The 22,566-nt window shown below is 42.8% G+C and overlaps 1 protein-coding gene across 1 annotated transcript in view; it reads left to right on the forward strand.

Moving 5' to 3' along the window:
- LGI2 (leucine rich repeat LGI family member 2) overlaps positions 1-22,566 on the forward strand; it is a 32,426-nt gene that overhangs the window by 2,014 nt on the left and 7,846 nt on the right. Inside the window, exons 3-6 of the mRNA XM_084860341.1 lie at positions 4,974-5,045; positions 8,333-8,404; positions 14,123-14,194; positions 20,751-20,920. Coding sequence (XP_084716467.1) covers positions 4,974-5,045; positions 8,333-8,404; positions 14,123-14,194; positions 20,751-20,920 — 386 coding nt within the window. The remainder of the gene's footprint in view (positions 1-4,973; positions 5,046-8,332; positions 8,405-14,122; positions 14,195-20,750; positions 20,921-22,566) is intronic.

Genomic DNA, 22,566 nt, shown 5'->3' on the forward strand with positions numbered 1-22,566 from the left:
GGCACACCACAGACATTCCTGGTGTTTGACCTTCTTTTTCAAGACCTATGATAAAATATAGGGGTGGGGGGCGGAAGAGAAACCATGCTGCTGCTGCAGCGATACTGTGTTGTTGAAGAAGCACCTGAGAAATAGGTTTTCAAGGGTCTTAGACACCACCACAATTAAGCACCATGTTTCTTTAACACAGGAGTGAAACCTCTGCCCCAGAGGCCACATCTGGCCCTCCAGGGTTCCCCAAAAGGACACACCTCCTTCCCCTGGCCCCACCCCTTTCTCCCCAATCACCAATTGTTTGGCAGGTTCCTGGCTTTTGTGCAGTTTTCCCCCCATTCTGAAAGGTTGAAATGCCTCTCCTGCGGCTTAGTCTGGCAGTATGAGCTTTATGATTGGCTATTGGCTTCAGTCCCACCCCTTCTACCTTTGGTCTCACCCACTGCTGGTATGCGGCCCCTCAGAGTTTCTCTGAAATAGAATTTGACCCTCAAACTGAAAGAGGTTTGGTACCCCTGCTCTAGCATCCCTGCATAGCAACATGTCCCTTACATCTTTGTCCCAATACAGCACTGGTCTTATTCCCTACTTTGTCCTTCACATTTAGGATGGTCTGTGTGAACACAGTTTCTGCCACACATTCTGTATTGTGGCCCCTGGACCTCACTTTCATGAGGAAATGGGCAGGTGCCTCTTAATGGACAGGGAAGAGAGAAAGGGCCAGTTGATAGCGTAGTGGTTTCCACAGCAATGGAATTTTGTCTTGGTTTGGGAACTATTGGTCTGTTTGACCAACGGGGCCAGCCCTCCCATGAAGCAGGGTAGGGTACCCACATCAGGCTGTGGGTCAGGAGGAGCAGCAAATTGTGTTGCTCCCCCCCCTTCCCCCAGAGTGCCTGCCAGGGCTCCTGCTGCCTCCAGCGTGTGCTCTGAAGAGCCCCATCAGCCATCTCTTGTCGTGGCATTTGCTGCAGTGAGAGAGTGGCTGGCGGGGCTCTTTAGAGCAGCCGCCTGCCCTCTGTTTGCCTCATGCAGAGAGCTGCACAGCTGGAAGAAGCCACTGTGGGACTCTATCATCTATCAGGCTTTCCCAGGTTGTAGAAAATTAACATTCACCATGCCTTTTGCATTTCATAGGGAACCTACAAAGGTGGGTCCCAACCTGTGTTGTGGAACAACCGTTTCTTCTGTCCATGTGGCTCTCCACATGAGATGACAAAGTGGGCGGGCAGCGGGAAAGGTAAGGGGTGTGCGATGAAGCAGTGGTACGATGCGGTGGCAGCACATATGCTCCGTCACCTCAGGCAGCAAGAGAGCTTGCACCGGGCTGCTGATCAAACACTGCAGCACTTCTATCCCATCCTCCTCCATTCTCAATGACCAATGCCCTGGTGATCCAACCACAAAGCTGCCATGGCATACAGACTGAAAATCTGCCTATCCATACTACTCCCAATGACTCCCTTGGGAACGGTACAGTCAGTTGCCAAATTGTGCAGTGAGTTGCACAACAGTTGACACAGTGATACATTGAGGCCATTTTAGTGAATTGTAAAGATGTGTGGCAATGTAACATTTGGCCCCTCGCCTCCTGTACTCTACTAACCAGCTACCTCAGTTTATTCATAATTGTAGTTAATTTTGATATATTAGCACTTTTGGTCTTTTTAGTCTGACTTCTCTGAAACTAGTTCTATTCACTAGCCATTTATGATGTGTGGCTGCAGTAATATTTGCACTCATATTTTGTTGATGACCGCGTATTTGTTTTTTGGTTAAGCAATAATATTTAAAACTTTCAAATTTAAACTAAAAAAAAAAGTCAATACGGTGCAGGCTGCAAGCACCAGTGCGTTCTAATGATGTTGCCAGTGAGTGCTGGCACCATGAAGCTTCTAGGCAGACTCAACAAGGCCTATAGACCCTGGGGGACCTGCTGGAATTGCCTGAAGCCCACCTTGCAGGCTGTAGTAAATTTCCTCATGTATTTTTTTCAGTTACACCCAAGTTGAAACTAGGAAATCGAGTCAGTATTTTTAATTTAGTCAGAACTGAATGGTAACTCTAGAATTCAATGGCAACTGTTGGACAGCATCAACTATGTGACTATAGAGGTGGTTCCAAAAATTTATTTGTCCAGGCATGCCCCTCTGTGGGCTTTGGGTCTTCAACTGTTGTGCAAAAGGAAGTGAACATACAGATTTAGCCATCCTTCCAAGGATAAGAATGACATCACCCACCTGGTGAATTCCCTTCCCTCTGAGGTGGGGGTATAGTCCCTACTATTCTTTAATCATCTGAAAGCTGAGACTATCCCTGCACATCTGTGGTGTACCAGTGGTGACTAGTAAGGATATGATTCTGCTCAGTTGCCTCTGCCTTATTCTCCACTGGGAACACTATGATGCTCTCCTTTCTGCTAAGAGCAGATTCCTGGCCCAGTAGTTATAGATGCTGGCCTTCTTAATCTACCATCCAGTGTGGTAAAACCAAGATAGTAGCTTCTAAGTCCTTTCTTTATCTAATAAGATCACATATTGCCATCATGCTGTTCCAGGATGGTCTGGAACTGGTCTGGCTTGGTCTGTCCCAGCAAGGGCTAAGACGATCTTCCACACAAACCATGATATGGATGTTCATATTAATATTTTCTTTGGTTATTAAATGATGGCTATACTTTGCCATTGATTTTGTAATTTTTTTTTGTTTTACTCAGCTCTCTATGCCTTCTAAACTATGAAACATAAATGAGATAATAGAAGCCCAAGTCAGCAAAATTGTCATGCTAAATAAATGTTTGACAGTGATGTAGAATGATAACTATCTATCTGTCTATCAACCAGTTCCCAGCATTCCATCATACTTTTCCAAAATTCTGTCACATGCTAGAGGCCTGTTCTGATGTCCAAAAAAAGGTTAACAGCAATGTGTGAGGAGAAGGAGTGCTCCAGCCCTGCCCCTCTCTTCCATCATGTGACTGTCTGAAGAGGAAAACTTCCTGTATGTGAGGGGGCTTTCTGTGCAAGCCAGAACATGGTCTTTTCAGGGGTCATGGCATCTGGGGAACCCCTAAAGGACCATATTGGGACCCCAAGAGTGCCAGATTTTGGCCTGAGACTCCCCACCCCTAGGCTATACAGACAGAAGAAGCAGAATTGTTCCTTGATGGATGGGGCCAACAGTGGAGGACAGCAGGTCTAGTTCCCACTCCACTGGTGTCCCTGAATATATCCTTTCACTTCCTTCCATGTAAATAAATAACTACTAATCATTCCTATGGGGAAAGATAAAGTCTGCACTTGGGGACAGCATTATAATAGACCACACACCACCACCATTCCCTCTAATTACTGGGCAGTCTAGCTACCATGTACAAAGGACATCCTAGAGGGGAACAGCATCCTTCTTTCCCCTCTGAAGGCAGCTCCACCTCCCGTTCTCCTGCATGCAATGTCTGGCTGGGTGGGGAGGGGAAGTGACATTTAACTCCTTCTCAGGATTGTTGAGATTTTAGGGTAACTGGTGGGACATGGTCGGATTTAGAAAAACAGGAATGTCCCTGCCTGTCCCTTGCTTTGCCTCTGGAAATGGTCTCAGTGATAAATAGAATGAAGGAACGGGTAGAAGAAGAAATTTCAGCCCCAGCCTCCTTTCTTTCCCATTCATCACAGAGGTTATTGCTGCGGTACCTTGGTGGAGCAAGGGACAACCACGCTGGTTCTTCCACTTGGGAAGTAGGTGAAGTGAGTTGGTGGTCTCTATCTTTCTTCCCTCACCCATCTGTCAAATTTTATGGGCCTTTAGCTACAATGGCATACTATTGTATGTGAAGCATCAGTCTTCAACACCAAACATGTACCAGGTAAAAAAGTTAGGAAGTCTAGACTAGGCTACCAATTGTACAATAAAATGTTCACACCCATTATATTGTTTCTTCTTCGAACTTTTATCTGCCATACCACTATTTCTGGAAATATTCCTGGAAACCTGGTCATCTAGAGGTTGTATCTATTGTTAGTCCTACTTAGAGTAGACCCACTGAAATGTTAGACTAACATTGCTACATCCCTAGATCTCCGTTCTCCTCTTTTCTTCCTAACCATACTATGTTTCATCTGCCTACTGTTAATTCATTGTTCATTGGACAAGTTGATTGAATCAATGCTTGGGATTAGCTTGAGCCCATGTGGGGACTTTCCACCTTAATAAGAAAGTTTCACCTGACAAGGGATGTATTCAGCTATGTGTTTACTGAATTATTGTTTCAGCAGACACAAGTGGCTTCCATGGCTGTATTGTTGTGTCTCACTGAGGCAAGGGGAGACATGGGACTTTGCTTCTAAGCTGCATGTCAGTAGAATGAATTGAATTCTTGTCCTTGAAGAAGCCATATTTTTCAAATGTTTTTCAAAACATTTTGAACATTTCCATTCAGTTAAAAACACTCTCCACTCTCCATCTGAAATTCACCTCTGTTTTGTTACTTGGACAATAAGACCAGAGCCCACTTGTCTGTGGTTATCAGTCCTGCCTCTTAATTTATTTCTCCTCTTTCAGCTTATCACCTCTCCACTACATCTGTCATGACCGGAAAACTATTAACCCTCCCCACCACCCTGCCATCTGCACTTGTGGAAAACTCAGAGTTCCTCCCCATTCCTCCATCATTTTCTACTATGAAAGATGTGGCAAAGCTATGGAATTTGGATGCCTTTAGGTTTAATGCCTTATTAAGGTGGAAAGTCTACTAGAGCAAAGTATGTTTAGTTGCACCAAATTGGGTTGGGAGAGTACTAAATGCCTATTTGTCACTGAATTCATTTATCAATGACTTGACCTCAGTTCTTCTTGCGCGTTTTCAAGAAACCCACTAAGGGATGTTCTGTATTGAGTATGTCTTTACAGTGCCATAAATAAATTCTATAGTGACATGTCTTAATGGTTTTTTCCCCCTTCATATTTAATTCAATTTTTTTTAGGCTGCTGAATTCTAACTCATTTACTATCATACGGGATGATGCCTTTGGTGGTCTTTTCCATCTAGAGTACCTGTAAGTCAATTGTTGTTTGTGTATTAAGCTTAGACTTCTGAAATGAATGAAGCTTCTCTGATGATTTACCAGTACACTGTCCCTGAGGGAAAATCTCCCCACTCTATTGCCATTGAGCAATTCATGTTCCTTTCTTGGGATGTTATCTCATGCTGCAACTCATGGGGGCAAGCAGTGCTGGTTCTGCCATTAGGCAGAGTGAAGCAATTCCCTTAGGTGGCAGATGCTGAGGGGCAGAGAGGGGATAGAGCTGCTCTGTGCCCCTTAAGCCACTTTGCTGCCAGGACCAGCCCTACCATTAGGCAGAGTGAGGCGACCGCTTCCAGCAGCAGATGCTGGAGGACAGCAGTGGCAGCCTCCCTGCTGTTCCCATCTGTTGGAGGACAGAGCTGTGAATGACACACAACCTGTCTTGGGCAACCTAATCTGCTGCCTCAGATATGGTGGTGAACACTAAACTATTGCCAGTGATGAAGTAAGATTTAACTGCCAATCCAGTCAGCTTCTGTATATGGACTGGGGCGGAGGTGCTATCTTGTCTGCCTCAGGCACCAAAATGTCTTGGCCCAGCCCTGCCTTCTGCCCTGGACAGTGCTGTCCTGTTGCCAGTGTAGAAATAAGATTCAACTGCTAGTCTGGTCATCTTTTGTACATGGAATCTTGGTTGAGGGCATCTTGTCCTTTGCCTCAGGCTGCAAAAGGTTTTGGGCAGGGGTGTGTGTGGGTGAATACACTCATTGTTCCAATTTCCACCAGAAATATAAGTTGTAAAATGCAAACTAGTTGTGCAATTCCCCAACAGAAGATGATTGGGCTTCAGATATACAGGGAGACTACATGAGTCCCCATTTAGCACATTGCAACTTGGAGTGGAAAACCAAAGTCTAAATCTTGCTTGTGTTTCTGCTACACCTTGCAAGGTAGAACTTGCAAAGTGGGCCTTTGGTACCTAGTGTCTTATAAGGCTTTGTACAGAATTGGAGAAGTTGCAGATTACTTAAAAAATGCTTTTGGTATTTTATGATGATTTTATGTCTAGACATAATGGCCAAGGTTCCAAAAAACCACAAAACTAGTTCCATGCGCCTAGGAGAGCTTCAAATGGTCTTTCTCAAATACCAGCCTCCCTGGCACATTGGAAACCACTTTTTAAATTGAGGAGACTTTCAAAAGCAAATTGTGTTATGGCATGCCAGCGGGGGTGGAGGAGGAGGGGCAGTGACTGCTGTTTAAAGCGAATAAAAAAATTTCCACTGAGCCCGCACAAGCCTTCGGGCATCCCTGAAGTAGCTCTTTGGATCCCAGCCCATGTGCCAGTGATTAAGAGCTGGTGTTCTATGCGTGATACCACTCCAGCTGTGATGTATTATGTGTGGAGATTCATTTAAATCTGTGCTGCTGATCAAACTGAAAAGCTGAATTATGAAGTTAAATCAGAGGGTTTCACTGAAAAATGAAGAATTTTACTGTAACCCCGTTCTCCAATTCAGTCACGTGCTCTGCTGCATCCTGACTGATGCGCCTTCCTTCTGTGAGATAGGATTAATGTCAAAAGGAGCAAATAAAGATTACAGCAACAGCCACAGCCCTTAATATTATTGCTCCAGAATGCTTCTTCTTACAAAAACGCATTACTGTGTTGTTTAGCCTCGTAGAACCGGGTGCCTTCAGATAAACAGTCTAGATGGCTTCTGCCTTATCAGTGGCCTTTTCACTCTATATCTGAAGCCTAAAATCAAGGTCTTCCTGTGCATAAAACTCACACTGATTCATAAGACAGTTACCAGGAGGTTAATGATTTAATATAAATGACTTTGGTTAAGTTAATACAAGGTTGACATTGCTGGGCAGGGATAGGGATCAGGTCCAAAGGGGATTCCCCCCCGCCCAAGTAGCTTTATATTGTTGCCCCTCAATAAGGGGTTGTGTCCAGACTCAATCATGTATAGAGTAGAACCATTAAAATCAATTAGTCATGAGTCACTCAATTCCCATTGATTTCAATGGGTCTATTCTGAACAAAACTAGGTCTGCATCCATAAGGACATAAGAAGAGCCATGCTGGATCAGACCAAGGGTCCATCTAGTCCAGCTTTCTGTTCACATAGTGGCCAACCAGCTGTTGACTGGGAAACTACAAACAGGGCATGAGTGCAGCAGCACCGTCCCACCCATGTTCCCCAGCAACTGCTGTACATAGGCATACTGCCTCTGGTACTGGAGATAGCACAACCCAAAGACAACACACAAGTCATATTTTAAGAGTTCTGTCTCCCTGCTATTATGCTGAATTGCTTTATCCTGCTCTTGCTTTTATTCTGAGAAACTGATATTGGCAATTTGCATTGTTTTTATGTATTTGGTGTATTTTATGAACCTTTTTTGTAAGCCACTGTGCATTTATTTTATAAAGAAAAGTGGGGTCTAAATGTTAAAAAAAAAATTCAAATCCTATTGATTTCAGTAGGAAAGTTAAGTACATGTTTAAGTATTTCTCACTGAAATCAGTGGGAGTTAACATTACTTAGATTTGGCTGCATCGTGCTCTAAATTGACTTTAATATTGGTTGTAACCTTTTACAGCTGCTAAAGGTGTTGCTACCCTGAACTCAGAAGAGGAGGGATATACGGTTTCAGAAATATAATTACATCAATGTGTTCCTAGTTGGCATCATTTTTTTTGCATCTAGTACCTCTTTAAAATGTACATTTAGAACACAATCCTATGCAGGTTTAGACAGAAAAAAGTCCGACAACTCCCAGCATTCCCCAGCCAGCTGGCAATGCTGGGAGCTGCAGGACTTTTTCCTGTCTAAACCTGCATAGGATTGCACCCTTATAGTTTTACTCCAACAGTAGAAAAGATTCAAAATGAAAGTGTGGCCAGATCCTATGCTGCTAGTCATGAAACTGGGAGCCATTACTCAGACCAATATAACATGTTGTGAATGTAGGTCAAGATTGTATGGTGGGATTGCATCAACGAATAATGCCCAGATTGCAAGTGTGGTTTTTAAATCGAACATGATGTAAGCAATTTTTTTTGCAGTCTAATCCAAAGCCCACCAAGCGCTCTGATGCAGGCTGATTAAAGGCTTTTGTTAATCACATCACAGCAGAGCCTTAAGCCAAGAATAGGGGAATCAGACTATTCACTTGGTGGCCCCCACTTTTCTTCAATATTTGTTTCTTCTTCTTCTTCTTCTTGAACTTCCTGCTTTTCATCTGACATTCAAATCTGCCCTTAATGTACGACTTTAAAACAACAACAAAATCTTTCCACATAGATTTATTGAAGGAAACAAAATAGAAACCATTTCAAGAAATGCATTCCGTGGCCTTCGAGACCTGACACACCTGTAAGTCTTTTAATGCTAATTTGAATTATTTACTTGCATAAAACTAAAATTTCCAGTACTCCAGTACTCACAACTTAAATAGATACAGTGCTATGCAGGGCAAAAATCTAGTATTCTGCCCTACATCGAATCTGACTTAGGGAGCAATCCTATGCATGTGTAGACAGAAAAAAGTCCTACAACTCCCAGCATTCTCCAGCCAGACATGGCTGGGGACCCCTCAGAGTTGTAGGACTTTTTTTTCTGCCTAAACATGCATAGGTTTGCACCCTTATTGGAACTACTTCTTTCATGGAACAATAAACATGCTAGTTCTCCTCACTGTTGCAGAGAAACATTTTGTGTTAAAGATTAAAGAATTAAATGAACCTTCAGCTGAGGATGGGAGGTGATAAATATTCTGAGCTATTCATGACCCCTGCTTCACAAATCAATTGTGATTCTCTCACAGCTTACATATGAAGATAATTTTATTGTTGGGACCCCTCATTACTAGAGTTTTTTAATGTTTAATAATTACCAGTGTCACTGTCACATGGCAATATTTTAATGTTTCATAGCTAGTTTAAGATAAATTATTTTGTCAATGTGAGGAATCGACTTGTCAGATCTGGCTAGTTTTGGATGAGTCTGAGATAAACTTGGCAAGCCCAGCAATTAGCATTAAGCATGATTAGGCACTTGCTAGAGTCCCTGCCACTTCTGACTCACCGACCAGAGCCCCTGAAATTGTAACTGGACACCATTTCATTTAGCCTTATTTGCATGCTCCAACATGTGCTCAAAACTATACAACTTTGGTCACTGCTGCCTTGTTCTCACTTACTTGCCTTCCTCTTTCTCCCTCTGGGTCCAATAAGAGGTGCTGGGGAGAAGACGCAGAAGGAGCCATGATGGCTGGCTCGCTCAGGGGCTCATGGAGACTGTGGTGTCTGAGGACCCACAAAGACCTGGAGTCAGCCCAGGATTTGGGGAATATGGGTGCCCCCTCAGAAGTATAGGGTTCCAGGATTACAGCTTCAGGGTTTGAACTAGCTTACATTTATGTAAAATAATTTATGTTGATAGCATTTTAAATTATACCTTATGGCATTTAAAAATCCAGTATTTACTTTCAGCCTTATTAGCCAGAGTTCACACACGCATGCCCATCACTTTGATTTTTCAACACCCCTCTGCGGTGCTTGATCTCGGGTAGCTCATTAACACACAGGCCAGTCAGCAGTTGTTGCTGCAGTCTGTAAGCTGTGTGCTGCACCGCTGCCAGGGAAGGAACACTGCAGCAGACCCAAGCGGCCCTGGTGCTGGAACAGCGAGGTCTCCTTCAGAGATGGAAGCTGGCCTACGGTACCCACTCAGCCCTATTCTCTGGCAATAGGCAGAACGATACTCTGCTTGTTTTTGGCCTCTCTCCCTTAGAGCTCCCTCCCAGTATTCCAAAAGCTGCTTTTAACTCTCTTTGGTTTCTTTCTGCTCTGGGATAACAACATCACCAGCTAGCTGCAGCCATGTTCCTACAGCCTCTCCTCAGTCTTTCAGCCTACGGTTCTCGTGCACAATACTCTGAGGCAAGGGTAGGCAATCTAGTGCCCTCCAGATGGTTTGGACTACAGCTCCCATAATGCCTGACCATTGGCTATGCTGGTTGGGGCTGATGGGAGTTGGAGTCCAAGAACAGCTTGCCTACCCCTGCTCTGAGGTGTGCAGTTGACCTTCTCTGGGCTCTGGGAGTGTCCCCTGACCACACGGTCATCAAGTGATAAGCATGCATGTTTGAACCGTGCCCTAGTACAGACGTACCTGACTGCAGAAGTCACTTTCCCCACTGTGCTTCACATGGGTGTTCAATTTATATGCATGTATGTGTGTACGTATAATTAGTGGAGGCTGTTGGCTCTGATTTTAGTGAGGCTTTAAATTGAATCCTACTGGGAAGGGAGATGTAATGTTGGGAATAACAATGGATGTGGGCACATGCACTGCAACGGAGAGAACAGCTCTGATAGCGCCCAATAATAGACTTCAGACACATTAGGAAGAAAGCCAGACTATGAAGCACATGGCCTTCGATGTCTATATACTAATGCCCAGAGTATGGGAAACAAACAGAACGAACTTGAACTCTTAATACAGGAGAGAAATTATGACTTGATAGGTATAACTGAGACTTGGTGGGATGACTCTCATGACTGGAATACAGCAATTGAAGAATATTACTTGTTCAAAAAGAACAGGAGGAACAGAAAGGGAGGTGGAGTTGCACTGTATGTGAAAAATACATATCTCTGCACAGAAATACAGGAGGAGGAGCTTGGTAGCCCCATCGAGAGCATCTGGATCAAAATAAATGGAGCAAAGAATAAAAGGAACCTGGTGGTTGGAGTTTACTATCAGCCACCCAATCAAGGAGAAGACGAGGATGAAACTTTTGAAAAGCAAATAGCCAATGTTTTAAGGAAGCATGATGTAGTAGTAATGGGGGACTTCAATTTCCCCGATATTTGTTGGGAGACAAATTCTGCAAAACATGGCCCCTCCAGGAAATTCCTGACTTGTGTGGCAGATAACTTCCTCCTACAGAAAGTAGAGGAAGGAACTAGAGGATCGGCTGTCCTTGACTTGACCCTAACCAACAGAGATGACTTAGTGGATAAAGTAGCAGTTACAGGAACTCTGGGGGAAAGCGACCATGTTCTACTTGAGTTCTTGGTTCTAAGGGAAGCAAAAGCTGAGTGTAGTCAAACGTGTACCCCGGATTTTAGAAAAGCTGATTTTAATAAACTCAGTACAATGATCAGTAAGGTCCCATGGCAAGCGACACTAACGAGAAAAGGAGCCAAACGCATACCCTGGATAACAATGATAAGTAAGGTCCCATAGCAAGTGACTCGAATGAGAAAAGGAGTGCAAGATGGGTGGGAGCTTTTAAAAAAGGAAATTCTTAAGGCACAATTACAAACAATTTCAACAAGAAGAAAAGGCGGAAGACAACAGAAGAAGCCAATGTGGCTTCACAAAAAGCTTAGAGATGAGCTGAAAACAAAAAAGGACACATACAGGAAGTGGAAGGAAGGCAAGCTACAAAGGAAGAGTAAAGGCAGGTAGCACAGAATTGCAGGGATGGTGTCAGGAAGGCTAAAGATGAGAATGAGCTGAGGTTAGCGAGGGATGCTAAAAACAACAAAAAGGCTTTCTTCAGCTACGTGCATAGGAAAAGGCAGAGGAAAGAAATGGTTGTTCAGCTATTAAATAAGGATGGCAAAACGATAACAGATGACAAAGAAAAGGCAGAGGTGCTCAATTCCTACTTTGGCTCAGTCTTCTCCCAAAAGAGGGTCTATGAGCCCCCTGGCAAAGGCAAAGTACAGGCTGAAGGGGCAGGATTGCAGCTTGAGATCGATAGGCATATGGTCAAGGAACACCTCATTACTTTGAATGACTTCAAATCTCCAGGGCCAGATGAACTGCACCCTAGAGTAATAAAGGGATTGGCAGAAGAATTCTCAGAACCGCTGTCTATTCTCTTTGAGAAATCATGGAGGACGGGGGAAGTGCCAGATGACTGGAGGAGAGCTAATGTTGTCCCTATCTTCAAAAAGGGTAAAAAGGAGGAACCTGGGAACTACAGACCAGTCAGTCTGACATCAATCCCTGGGAACATTCTGGAGCAGATGATAAAGCAGTCCATCTGGAAGCACCTTGAGAACAATGGCGTGATTACTTGAAGCCAACATGGATTTGTCAAAAACAAGTCCTGCCAGACGAATCTGATCTCATTTTTTGATCAAGTAACCTCCCTTGTAGACCGTGGGAATGCTGTAGACATCATATACCTCGACTTCAGCATAGCTTTCGACAAAGTGCCCCATGTTAGCCTGATGAGCAAACTAGCTCAAAGTGGGCTAGATGAAACAACGATCCGGTGGATCCACAGTTGGCTACAGAATCGGACTCAAAGAGTGCTTATCAATGGGACCTTCTCAAACTGGGGAGAGGTAACGACTGGGGTACTGCAGGGCTCAGTTCTGGGCCCAGTGCTCTTCAACATTTGTATTAATGACTTGGAGGAGGAGGTGCAGGGAATGCTGATCAAATTTGCAGATGACACAAAATTGGGAGGGATAGCTAATACTTTGGAAGACAGAAACAAAATTCAAAGTGATCTGGATAGACTGGAGCTCTGGGCAGAAAACAACAGAATGACATTTAATAGGGATAAATGCCATGTTCTGCACCTAGGAAAAAGAAACCAAAGGCACAGTTACAAGATGGGGAATACGTGGCTCAAAAACACTACAAGCGAGAAGGATCTTGGAATTGTTGTTGATCACAAGCTGAATATGAGCCAATCATGTGATGTGGCTGCAAAAAAGGCAAATGCTATTTTGGGCTGCATTCATAGAAGCATAGCTTCCAAATCCCAGGAAGTACTAGTTCCCCTCTACTCAGCACTGGTTAGGCCTCATCTGGAGTACTGTGTCCAGTTCTGGGCACCACACTTGAAGAAGGATGCAGACAAACTGGACAGGGTTCAGAGGAAGGCAACAAAGATGATCAGGGGACTGGAAACAAAGCCCTATGAAGAGAGACTGAAAGAACTGGGCATGTTTAGCCTTGAGAAGAGAAGACTGAGGGGAGATATGATGGCGCTCTTCAAGTACTTGAAAGGTTGTCACAGAGAGGAAGGCCAGGATCTCTTCTTGATCATCCCAGAGTGCAGAACACGGAATAATGGGCTCAAGTTACAGGAAGCCAGATTCTGGCTGAACATCAGGAAAAACTTCCTGACTGTTAGAGCAATACGACAATGGAACCAATTCCCTAGGGAGGTGGTGGGCTCTCCCACACTGGAGGCCTTCAAGACGAGGCTGGACAGCCATCTGTCAGGGATGCTCTGACTTGGATTCCTGCATTGAGCAGGAGGTTGGACTCGATGGCCTTGTAGGCCCCTTCCAACCCTACTATGCTATGATTCTATGATGCTGTGTTTCTGGGTTTCAGTCAGAACCAGCCAGAACTCTAAAGGAGTTATCCAAGGTGCTGTACCCTGTCTCCAAAATAGGTTCATCATCTTGGATAGCTCCTTTATAGCTCTGGCTGGGTTTGAATGGAACCCAGAATGGATCCACAGCCCCGGCGAAATCAGAGCCACCAGCCACCACTGCATTTAATATCTAAAAGTGCCTGGCATGTTTATCCAGTTAAATGTTTATTCACTACCCTTTAAAAAATAATAAATGAATCTATTTTTAAATTTGCAAGACTGCTCTGGTGGTTGGCTGTGGGAATGGCTTCATGATGATCACATGGGCCCCAGCTGCCAATCAGCATTCTGTGCAGCCAGCTTCTGAGGAAAAAGGAAGGACTGGTTACTCCTGAGCTTAGTTTTCCAAAGAAGGTTTTACATCTGGCTCAAAAGGGGTGAATATAGAGATTCATATTACTCAAGACATGTAATTCCATGTGCAGCCTTCGTATATGCATTTATTTCTACCCTAAACAACAAAAACAGAGTGACTTTCTATTGTTATGAAGCAAGTCGAGTGTTTTGCATTTCCATTAACTCTAAAAGGTTTTATTCATTTCATTCATAATCGTGTTATTCATTGTCAACATTGGGAATTGGGTAGTGCCGAACTGTTAACATTAGCTAAGTGTTGCTGTATTTAATTATTATCATCTCTTCAACTATTTTAACACCTAACTTTACTTTTCCAGTTCTTTGGCCAATAACCAGATTAAAGCTCTGCCAAGGGATGTCTTCAGTGATTTAGATTCTCTCATTGAATTGTAAGTAAAGCTAAACAAAATCATTTGTATTATTATTTCAAGCCTGTCCTTCTGTGGATTTTAAAACTCGAGCTTGGAATTTTGATTGTTTTTTGTACTTTAAACCAATCGAAATGAACACATCCATTGATGTATGCTTTTCAGCAGCCTATTTCTATGCTTTATTTTTAAATAGATTGCCCAGTAGAAAATTTACTTGTCCCATTGATTTCAGTGGGTCTACTCTAGTACATCTAAGTCTGGGTCCAACCCAAGGTAATCAGTTTTTCTGTGTGAACACTTCATCTAACATTTGGATTCAAACAGCACTGTTTTTGAAATTACATTTTGCCAAATCAATGTATATGTCAAGGCTGTTCCCATGTGTAAGGGAGCTTCATGGATTGGGCACCATAGAAATGTAATAAATGAATATATACATAAATAATATCACTTGGGTTCTCATCACCTAATTACTCAACCCTTGATAACTCACAGCTGAATGTATGAGCCAGTCCCACTGAAAAGCATGTGGCCCGATCCAGCATAAGGAAACATGCATGCAAACTGGTGGTGGTGCACAGGCATCTTACAGACGCGAAAGCGCAATCCAAGCACCAAGGTTACACGCACACACACTGTCAGTATGTGCTGCCCCAGTTAAATTATTTTCAACACTTCTGATAATCTGTTCAGAAGGTGGGTGGGGATGATTCGCTCTGGCCATCTTGCATCTCTCTTGCACTGCCCAAGCTGACGATTATTTGTATTGCAGAGGTTTTGACTGGGGCTCCATGCACACTGCCCCAGTTCCTGGAGCAGGCTTCTGAGACCTACTCATATAGCACTATTTTGCACCGGCATGTTGTTCTTTTCGTTTGGGGCAATTGTATTTGAGGTGATGGGCAGTGATATGAAAGCCGTCCATGTTATTTGATCAATGTTGGCTAATTCACACAGAAAAGTCACCATTCAGTGTCAACCAGTAATGAATATGCCTTTGTGGATGCAACCCTAGTGTCACAGTCACTCAAAAGGGAGTAGAAGTAATACGTGAAAAATGTTCGGGGGGGGAGTGGGGGGGGAGAGCAGGCTGTCACTCAGATGCAGCCTTCCCCAACCTGGTGTCCTCCAGATGTGTTGGACAACCAATAGAGATGCTGGCTGCAGATTATGCGAATTGAAGTCCAAGACATCTGAAGGGCACCAGGCTGGGGAAGGCTGAAGGGTGTGTGGAGATAGGCAGTTTCATCCTCACTTCTATTTTTCAGCACTAAATTGCAGGGGAAAGTAATGTGGAGAATGTATCTTTTCACTGAGGTGAAGACAGTGTGATTTTAGATCGAGAAATGGCACTAGGTGAAAGGTTGAAGCAGCCCCCCCCCCCGATCTTCAACTCTCAATTGCAATCACTAATTGCTTTTTGGTTAAAATACATAAATAAACAAGGGTTGGGGGGAAGGCACACAGAACTCTGTGTTAAGTCTAGTGTGGTCCTCTGCCATAGTTTTGAAAAGTGTAAGTGGTACAGAGATGTGATGCTGAGTCATATCCAAGTTTCCTGACTCTGCACTGTCACAGCAGTCAGAAAGCCCCAGTTTAAGCATTTATTTGACAATGCATGCAAGAGAGCAGATGTTGTACCAAAAGCCACATTCAGCAGGAAACGTTTTAGGAATCTACTAGATTTTTAACTTGAGAGAGATTCCTTTTAAGAATTTTAAATTGACGCCTGCTGTTTCAAACTCTTCTCTGTATAGACTTTTCTTAATGTGCTGGTGTAACAAAGTGTCCCTGGAAACACCAGTAATATCTCATCATTTGTGGCACTTAATACCTCCCAAACTCATCATTCCATTGGAGTAAATAAATGCAGGACTTTCGCATAGGTGAGATATCTGTTGCATTTACCACTCATTACTTTTTAAATCTTGCCCTTTCTGCAGGGAGGTCAGGATAGCATACACGTTGTTAGTCACTCCCCACCCTCACAACCACTTTGTAAGTTAGTTACCACTGAGACAGAGTGACTGGCCCAAAGTCACCAGGTGAGCTTCGTGGCTAAGTAAGGATTTGAACCCAGGTCTCCTACTTTTAACTTCAGCATTCTAACCTCCAGTATTGGAGGCAGATTGCCTATGTACACCAATTGTCAGGGAACTGGAAGGGTGCTATTTCACTCATGTCCTGCTTGTGAGTTTCCCACAAGCAGCTGGTTGGCCACTGTGTGTACAGAATGCTGGACTAGATGGACCTTTGTCTGATCCAGCACTGGCTCTTCTTATATTCCTATGTAACTACTACGCCATAGTGTGATTAATAAAATAAATAAATAATACCAGCCCTCTTGTTGTAATACAGTAAGGGGTTTTGCTGGTGAAACCTCTGGCAGTGACTGACTGAGCACCATAAGCAGCATTGCTGACATTTGCCTTCAAAAAAGCCTTGACAGCTGTGTAGGCCATGAGGTGATGTCCAGAAGACTTGAGTTGGTTAGGGAATGGGTCTTCTGGAGCTTTTTGGCATTGAAATGATGGGACTAGCAGGAGTTGGAGGGAGTAGTCCAGTAAAAGTAGTGAAAAATACGTGCCACCTCGAAAATGATTGCAAAAGACACTGCTTTTGAGACAATGATCAAGCTAGCAACTCTGCTAGAAACAACTCTGCAGTGTCCATCTTGAAGCATTTTTTTCACCCTCTTGCCTATCCCCAAAATTAATTGGGTTTTAAAAGTCTTTGACATGAACAGGCCAGGTTCCCCACTCCCTCCGAAAGTCTTCCCCATCCCCGGCTCCACCCAGCCCTTCTTTGAGAAAAAAACTTTACCTGGGGAGGGTGGGTCAATGATGAGTTGAAAGGCAGGAAAGTGGGTCAGTGGGTCAGGGCATCTCCTGGCACGCTTTCCTGCTCAATGCTGCGTATGCCTCTCATCTTCCCCAATTTCCAAGGATTTTTCTTTTTTCCTTGGGAAAGGGGAGAATGGCAGGGAGGTGTCATGCAAACCCCATTTCGAAGTCAGCCCAACTTGAAGTGGGTCTGGAAGACCTGACTTAAAATGGGTGTGAGTGGGGAAAACGATCTGGCCAGGGAAATAACAGCAGAAGTATGGAAATGGTTATGGATCAACATATCTCAGGCGACGTTAAGTATGAATCTCAAAAGAGAGCTTTTATAAGCTGGCTTGTTGATGGTACCTCAGCCCGGGTAGACTGAGAAAAATTTATGCTGGAGAAAGAGAGAAGTGTTGGTGCTGTGTGGCAGCAAAGTCTGCCATTTACCATATCCTTTGGTCCTTTTTAAAATCAGAAGCTACTGGACGTTAATTTTAAGTGAGATTTTAAAAATGATGGGGTATGACATTCCTCTAGATCTTCTGATTTCATTTCATTTATTATATTTCCATAGCCGAAGCTCTCTTGGTGGTTCACAATATTTAAAACCCATTAAAATACATTATACAAAGTGCAAAACCATTTACATAAAAACATATAAACAGATAACATACATACAGACAACATCTAAAACCAATTTTTAGATGGTACTATTTGGTTATACTAGAAGCTTAGTCCACAGTTAAGATGTTGAAATGGTTCTGTAGATGCTGACAGCAGCCCGTATAACTATCGCTCAAAACTGGAAGAAAGCTGAATTACCACCGCTTAGAGAATGGCTAAAGAGGTTATGGTTTACACGATTAAGCTGACAAACGTGGTAAAAGTTAATGGCAAAAGGAGAATAAGGTTATAGAAAAATGCTATTTATGTCCTGTTAGAATAATAAAAGTTCAAGATGCCATAGATCCATACATATTTTTAGGAATGATTTAATGGTACAATTTAAGAAGAATTTCTTACTTAGAATATTTATATATATGTCAATTATTTATATTTTTTAGAGAATTTGTTTTGTTCTTGATGTGTGTAATTATTAAATAAGTAATAGACTTAATTAATTACATAAATAAATACTTCACCGTATTTATTGTTGTTTCAACCATTGTGGTCATATCAACTAGTAATATCCCTACATACATACACATAGATGTTCAAACTCTATCCATTAAACATAAAACTTCTATAAAGGACATAGTTATAAAAACTCTAGAAAAGAATAAAAATTAGAACTAACTAACTAACTAACTAAACTGGGTGTGAGAGTGTGCGTGGAGACTATTTTCATGTTTTATTTACAAGCTCCAACCATTTTGTATACTAGCCCTGTTCCTAATACCGAGGTCAAAACTTGGGCAGAGGCTGAGGGCCTGGCACCTTAATATGATTGCATGCATGCACTCTAAGTGAAAATATTGCTGCTGATGTTGATTCAAATAACTCTGCTAAGCAGAGCCAGTGTGGTGTAGTGGCTAGAGTGTTAGACTGGGAGTCGGGAGATCTGGGTTCTGGTCCCCACTTGGCCATGGAAACTCATTGGGTGTCTTTGGGCCAGTCACAGACTCTCAGCCCAACCTACCTCACAGGGTTGTTGTTGTGAGGTTAAAATGGAGAGGAGGAGGATTATGTACACCACTTTGGGTTCCTTAAGGAGGAAAAAAGGCGGGATATAAATGAAATAAATAAATGGCCCTAAGCTAAAAACGGCCAGACCAGGTGTTTTTCTGGTCAGCTGGCAACCCTACCCTAATGCCACAAAGAGTCTCTGGCTTTCATTGCCTGAGCTGGTTGGACCCTAAATAAAGTCAGGGCAGAGTCAGAAAAGCTAAGAAAAGGAGGGGTAGACAAGCCTAGGTAACCAGGAACCACATGGCAACTGGCCAGGGAAAGCTGGGTGCGGGGGGGGGGGGGCTTAGGAAATGAGTACTGGGCATTGGGGAAAGAAGAGATAGCCAGAGGGGAGGGAGAAAAGAATGGGCAGAGACTGAGGAGAGCTGCATTTCGCTAGGAGGTGCAGAGGTGGAAAATCACATATTGATTGGAAAGAACCAGCCAAATCTTTGGCTGCAAGCCTCTAGTACAATGCACAGTAAAGACATAGATCCGTGTAATACAGCAACCATTCCAGAATGCTCTAAGCATGCAGCAGTTATATAACTATTGCCATCACTGCATGCAGAAATCAAATATCATGATTTTCATTAAAACAACAACACATTAGTAATCTTCCTCCCCAAAAGTGTCCTTTGCACAATCCTGTGTCAACAATAAGGTATGCAAATTGTACTTCTGAAGACAAATCACCATAGTGCTTGTTTTTGAATACAACTCTTAAGCTCAGCTCGTTCTTCTATAGGGGAGTAATTTATTTGTTCAGTGCTGTGATCAACTTGGGTGATGTTTGGTTTTATTTTGATATCCTCTGCCCCTTTCCTTTGGTTCTCTTATTTGTGGCACTGCCCTGACAGCCATTCCTAAAGATTATCTTAAGCAGTTACATACTGCTCCAGCAAGTGGTTTGGATTAGGTTGTTAAAACCTGGAAGCCAGTATGGGGTATAGCAGGATTGGGCAACTTGTGGCCCTCAGATATTGTTGGACTGCATCACCCATCAGCCCTAGTCAGTGTAGCCAATGGTGAGGCATGCTGGGAGTTGTAGTTCAACAACATCTGAAGGACCCCAAATTACCTATCCCTGATATAACAAGGAAGGCCTGTGAGCTTGTTCTGGCCCTCAAGACAGTTTTATCTGGGCCTCATTGTGGCAAAGAGCCTGACCAGTTTCACTCATAAGGAAATGAAGACACGTTTTCAGGCTGTAGGAGATAAAGACCGTGTCTGGTTTAATATTACATCTCTTCTTAGATTATTATTTTTGTTGTTATTGTCCTTCCTGGACAATTGACCTGCCATGCCTGAAGACATTTCCATAACCGCTAAGCCCTTATTACTAGGTAGCACTAACCCTATTAGGAAGCCTGACCATACTGTGAGTTCAGTTTGTGGAACAAAATAGATGTTTATTCTCCAGAAACTGGTCCAGGAGCCAAAGTGGCACCAAGTGATTTGGACCAGGGATTCCTGCATTTAAATCCTCACTTGAAGGTCACACTTCTCAGCTGAATCCACCGCACAGGGTTGTTGTGAGGATAGTGGGAGAAATCCAGGCACGACCTCCTTGGAGGAAGGGTAGGATACAAATATTATATATAAACAAACCTTCATTGATTATGTTTAGCTACCAGTGTAATAATCTGTGGAAAGTTGTGAATTATATTGGGGCTCATAAATAATGGGAAACAATTTAGGCAAGTACGCTATTGCAGAGTTTTTGCTGGCTTGGTCCAACAAATTAATATGCATGTCCTTCACTTTATGCACAAGATAATTCCCATTCTGTGACAACATATGTTCACATGTATAATTGCAGCATACAAACACTGCAATAACAAAAGTGGAGCATTTGAGTTCTGTCAACTATATATTACACCCAGACAACCCCCATTCACTTCAATGGGTCAGATGTAGGAGCAGGAACTGTGGGCCACCCACTTTTCACCACAACCAATTCTGAACTGTTCAAATGTGTTTTTTTCTTAAATACTGCAAAGAATGTTAAGAAATCTTTGACCTTTGACTCAACAGCAAGCTTTTCAAATCTGTTTATTTTTTGTGTGTTTTTTTAGAGATTTAAGGGGAAATAAGTTTGAGTGTGACTGCAAAGCCAAGTGGTTGTTTTTATGGTTAAAGATGACAAATTCCACTGTTTCTGATGTCCTGTGTATTGGTCCAGCAGAATTTCAGGACAAGAAGTTAAATGATGTCTCAAGTTTTGATGATGAATGTACCACCACAGGTATTTTAGAAATTATATTTTACTATAAATGAATAATAGTGAGAGTGTGAGCTACCGAAGCCCATGAGCCAGAAAACTGATAATGTTGTTGTACCTGCTAATGTCTTTTTCTAGACATCTTTGCTTTGTTAGCATTGTAGCAACTGTCCTATTTTTATTACATTATTCTTTACATGAGTACTGATGACTGATTAGTCAAGAGGGTAATCATTGATCATAAAGAACCCACTCCACTGATAAAATATTTAAAAGACTGTTTATGAAACTGAATGGTGGAAGATTCAGGACAGATAAAAGGAAGCACTTCTTCATAGAGTCCATAGTTAAACTATGGAATTCACTACCACAACTGTAGTGATGGCCACCAACTTGGATGGCTTTAAAAGGGGTTAGATAAATTAATGGAGGATATGGCTACCAGTGGCTACTAGTGCTGATGGCTATATATTACCTCCAGTATTAGAGGCAGTATGCCTCTGTAAACCAGTTGGTGAGGAACCTGAGCAGGAGGGTGCTATTGCACTCATGTCCTACTTGTGGGCTTCTCATGGGCATTTGGCTGGCCACTGTGGTGTCACCACTGGTGCTTAATGGAAGCTTTTTTCTTTCTTTTTTACCCCCCCGGGGGGGGGATTTAATCCTCCACTCCAGGTGCATTGTGATCCCAATCCGAACTGGGGCTGTGCACACTTGCTCTAGAATAAAATAAGAAATTATCTTTAGCTACATGCTGCACAATTAATGTAATGTGTAGTTTGATCCTTACTAGCGAGAAGCCCTATTGAACATACTGGGACTTACTTCAGATTAAACATGCATGGGATTGCACTGTTAAAAGGGCTTCCTCTTCCTGGATCCACTCAGACAAAGCAGGGTAAGTCTAGCCAAAACTAAGGGTGGAACTAAATGTTATAGATGGATGATTTGGATTTACTGCCAAAATGACAATCCCGTGTCCTGTTCTCCCCAATCACATGAACTATTACCCTGTAATACATCACAATGTCCAGACCCCATTTCTTCTGATGCCCTCCTGTAAAGGAGCTTTGTGCCTTTCAACGTCACAACAGCAAACTGTCAGATCTGAGAAATCTTGTTTAGGCAGTGACATAAAATAGATTATTAATCGTATATAAACTCTCAAGGCAAAATATGAAATACAATTCAAGAGGCAGGAAGATTAACTGTTCAATGTGAATTCTTAAAAAGTCCCAGAAAATATACCAAAAGCGAAGACTGATATAAACTGCCATCAGAATGAGAAAGTACTGAAATTCCCAAGGAGTGTACAAAGGCACATCATTGCTGGTGGTGCAAAACCAGATGCCACTGGGATTGTATCACCTGTGGTATAACCTTTCCTGATCTTCATGTCAAGAACAAGTGGTTATTACCAGTAACATATCATCATTGGTAAATTAACCGTCGTGTGTCCAGTAGAGTTATAACTCCTGTTGTATACTTTTCAGAAATGTGTGTGTTGTGATCAACATGAGTTCAGTGGAGGATGTGCATAAACACTGGTGACTGTGAGCATTCACAAGAAGGCTTGGAGATTCTTTACTGATAGCACAAGCAGAGCATTTTGTGAATTGCCCTGTCAACATGCTTAGTGTCCGAGTGATGTGTGTATGTGCAGGTGGACA

This window comes from Heloderma suspectum, chromosome 5, assembly GCF_057233095.1.
Source record: "Heloderma suspectum isolate Gila_16-S chromosome 5, 16-S_ref, whole genome shotgun sequence".
Taxonomy (NCBI): domain Eukaryota; kingdom Metazoa; phylum Chordata; class Lepidosauria; order Squamata; family Helodermatidae; genus Heloderma; species Heloderma suspectum.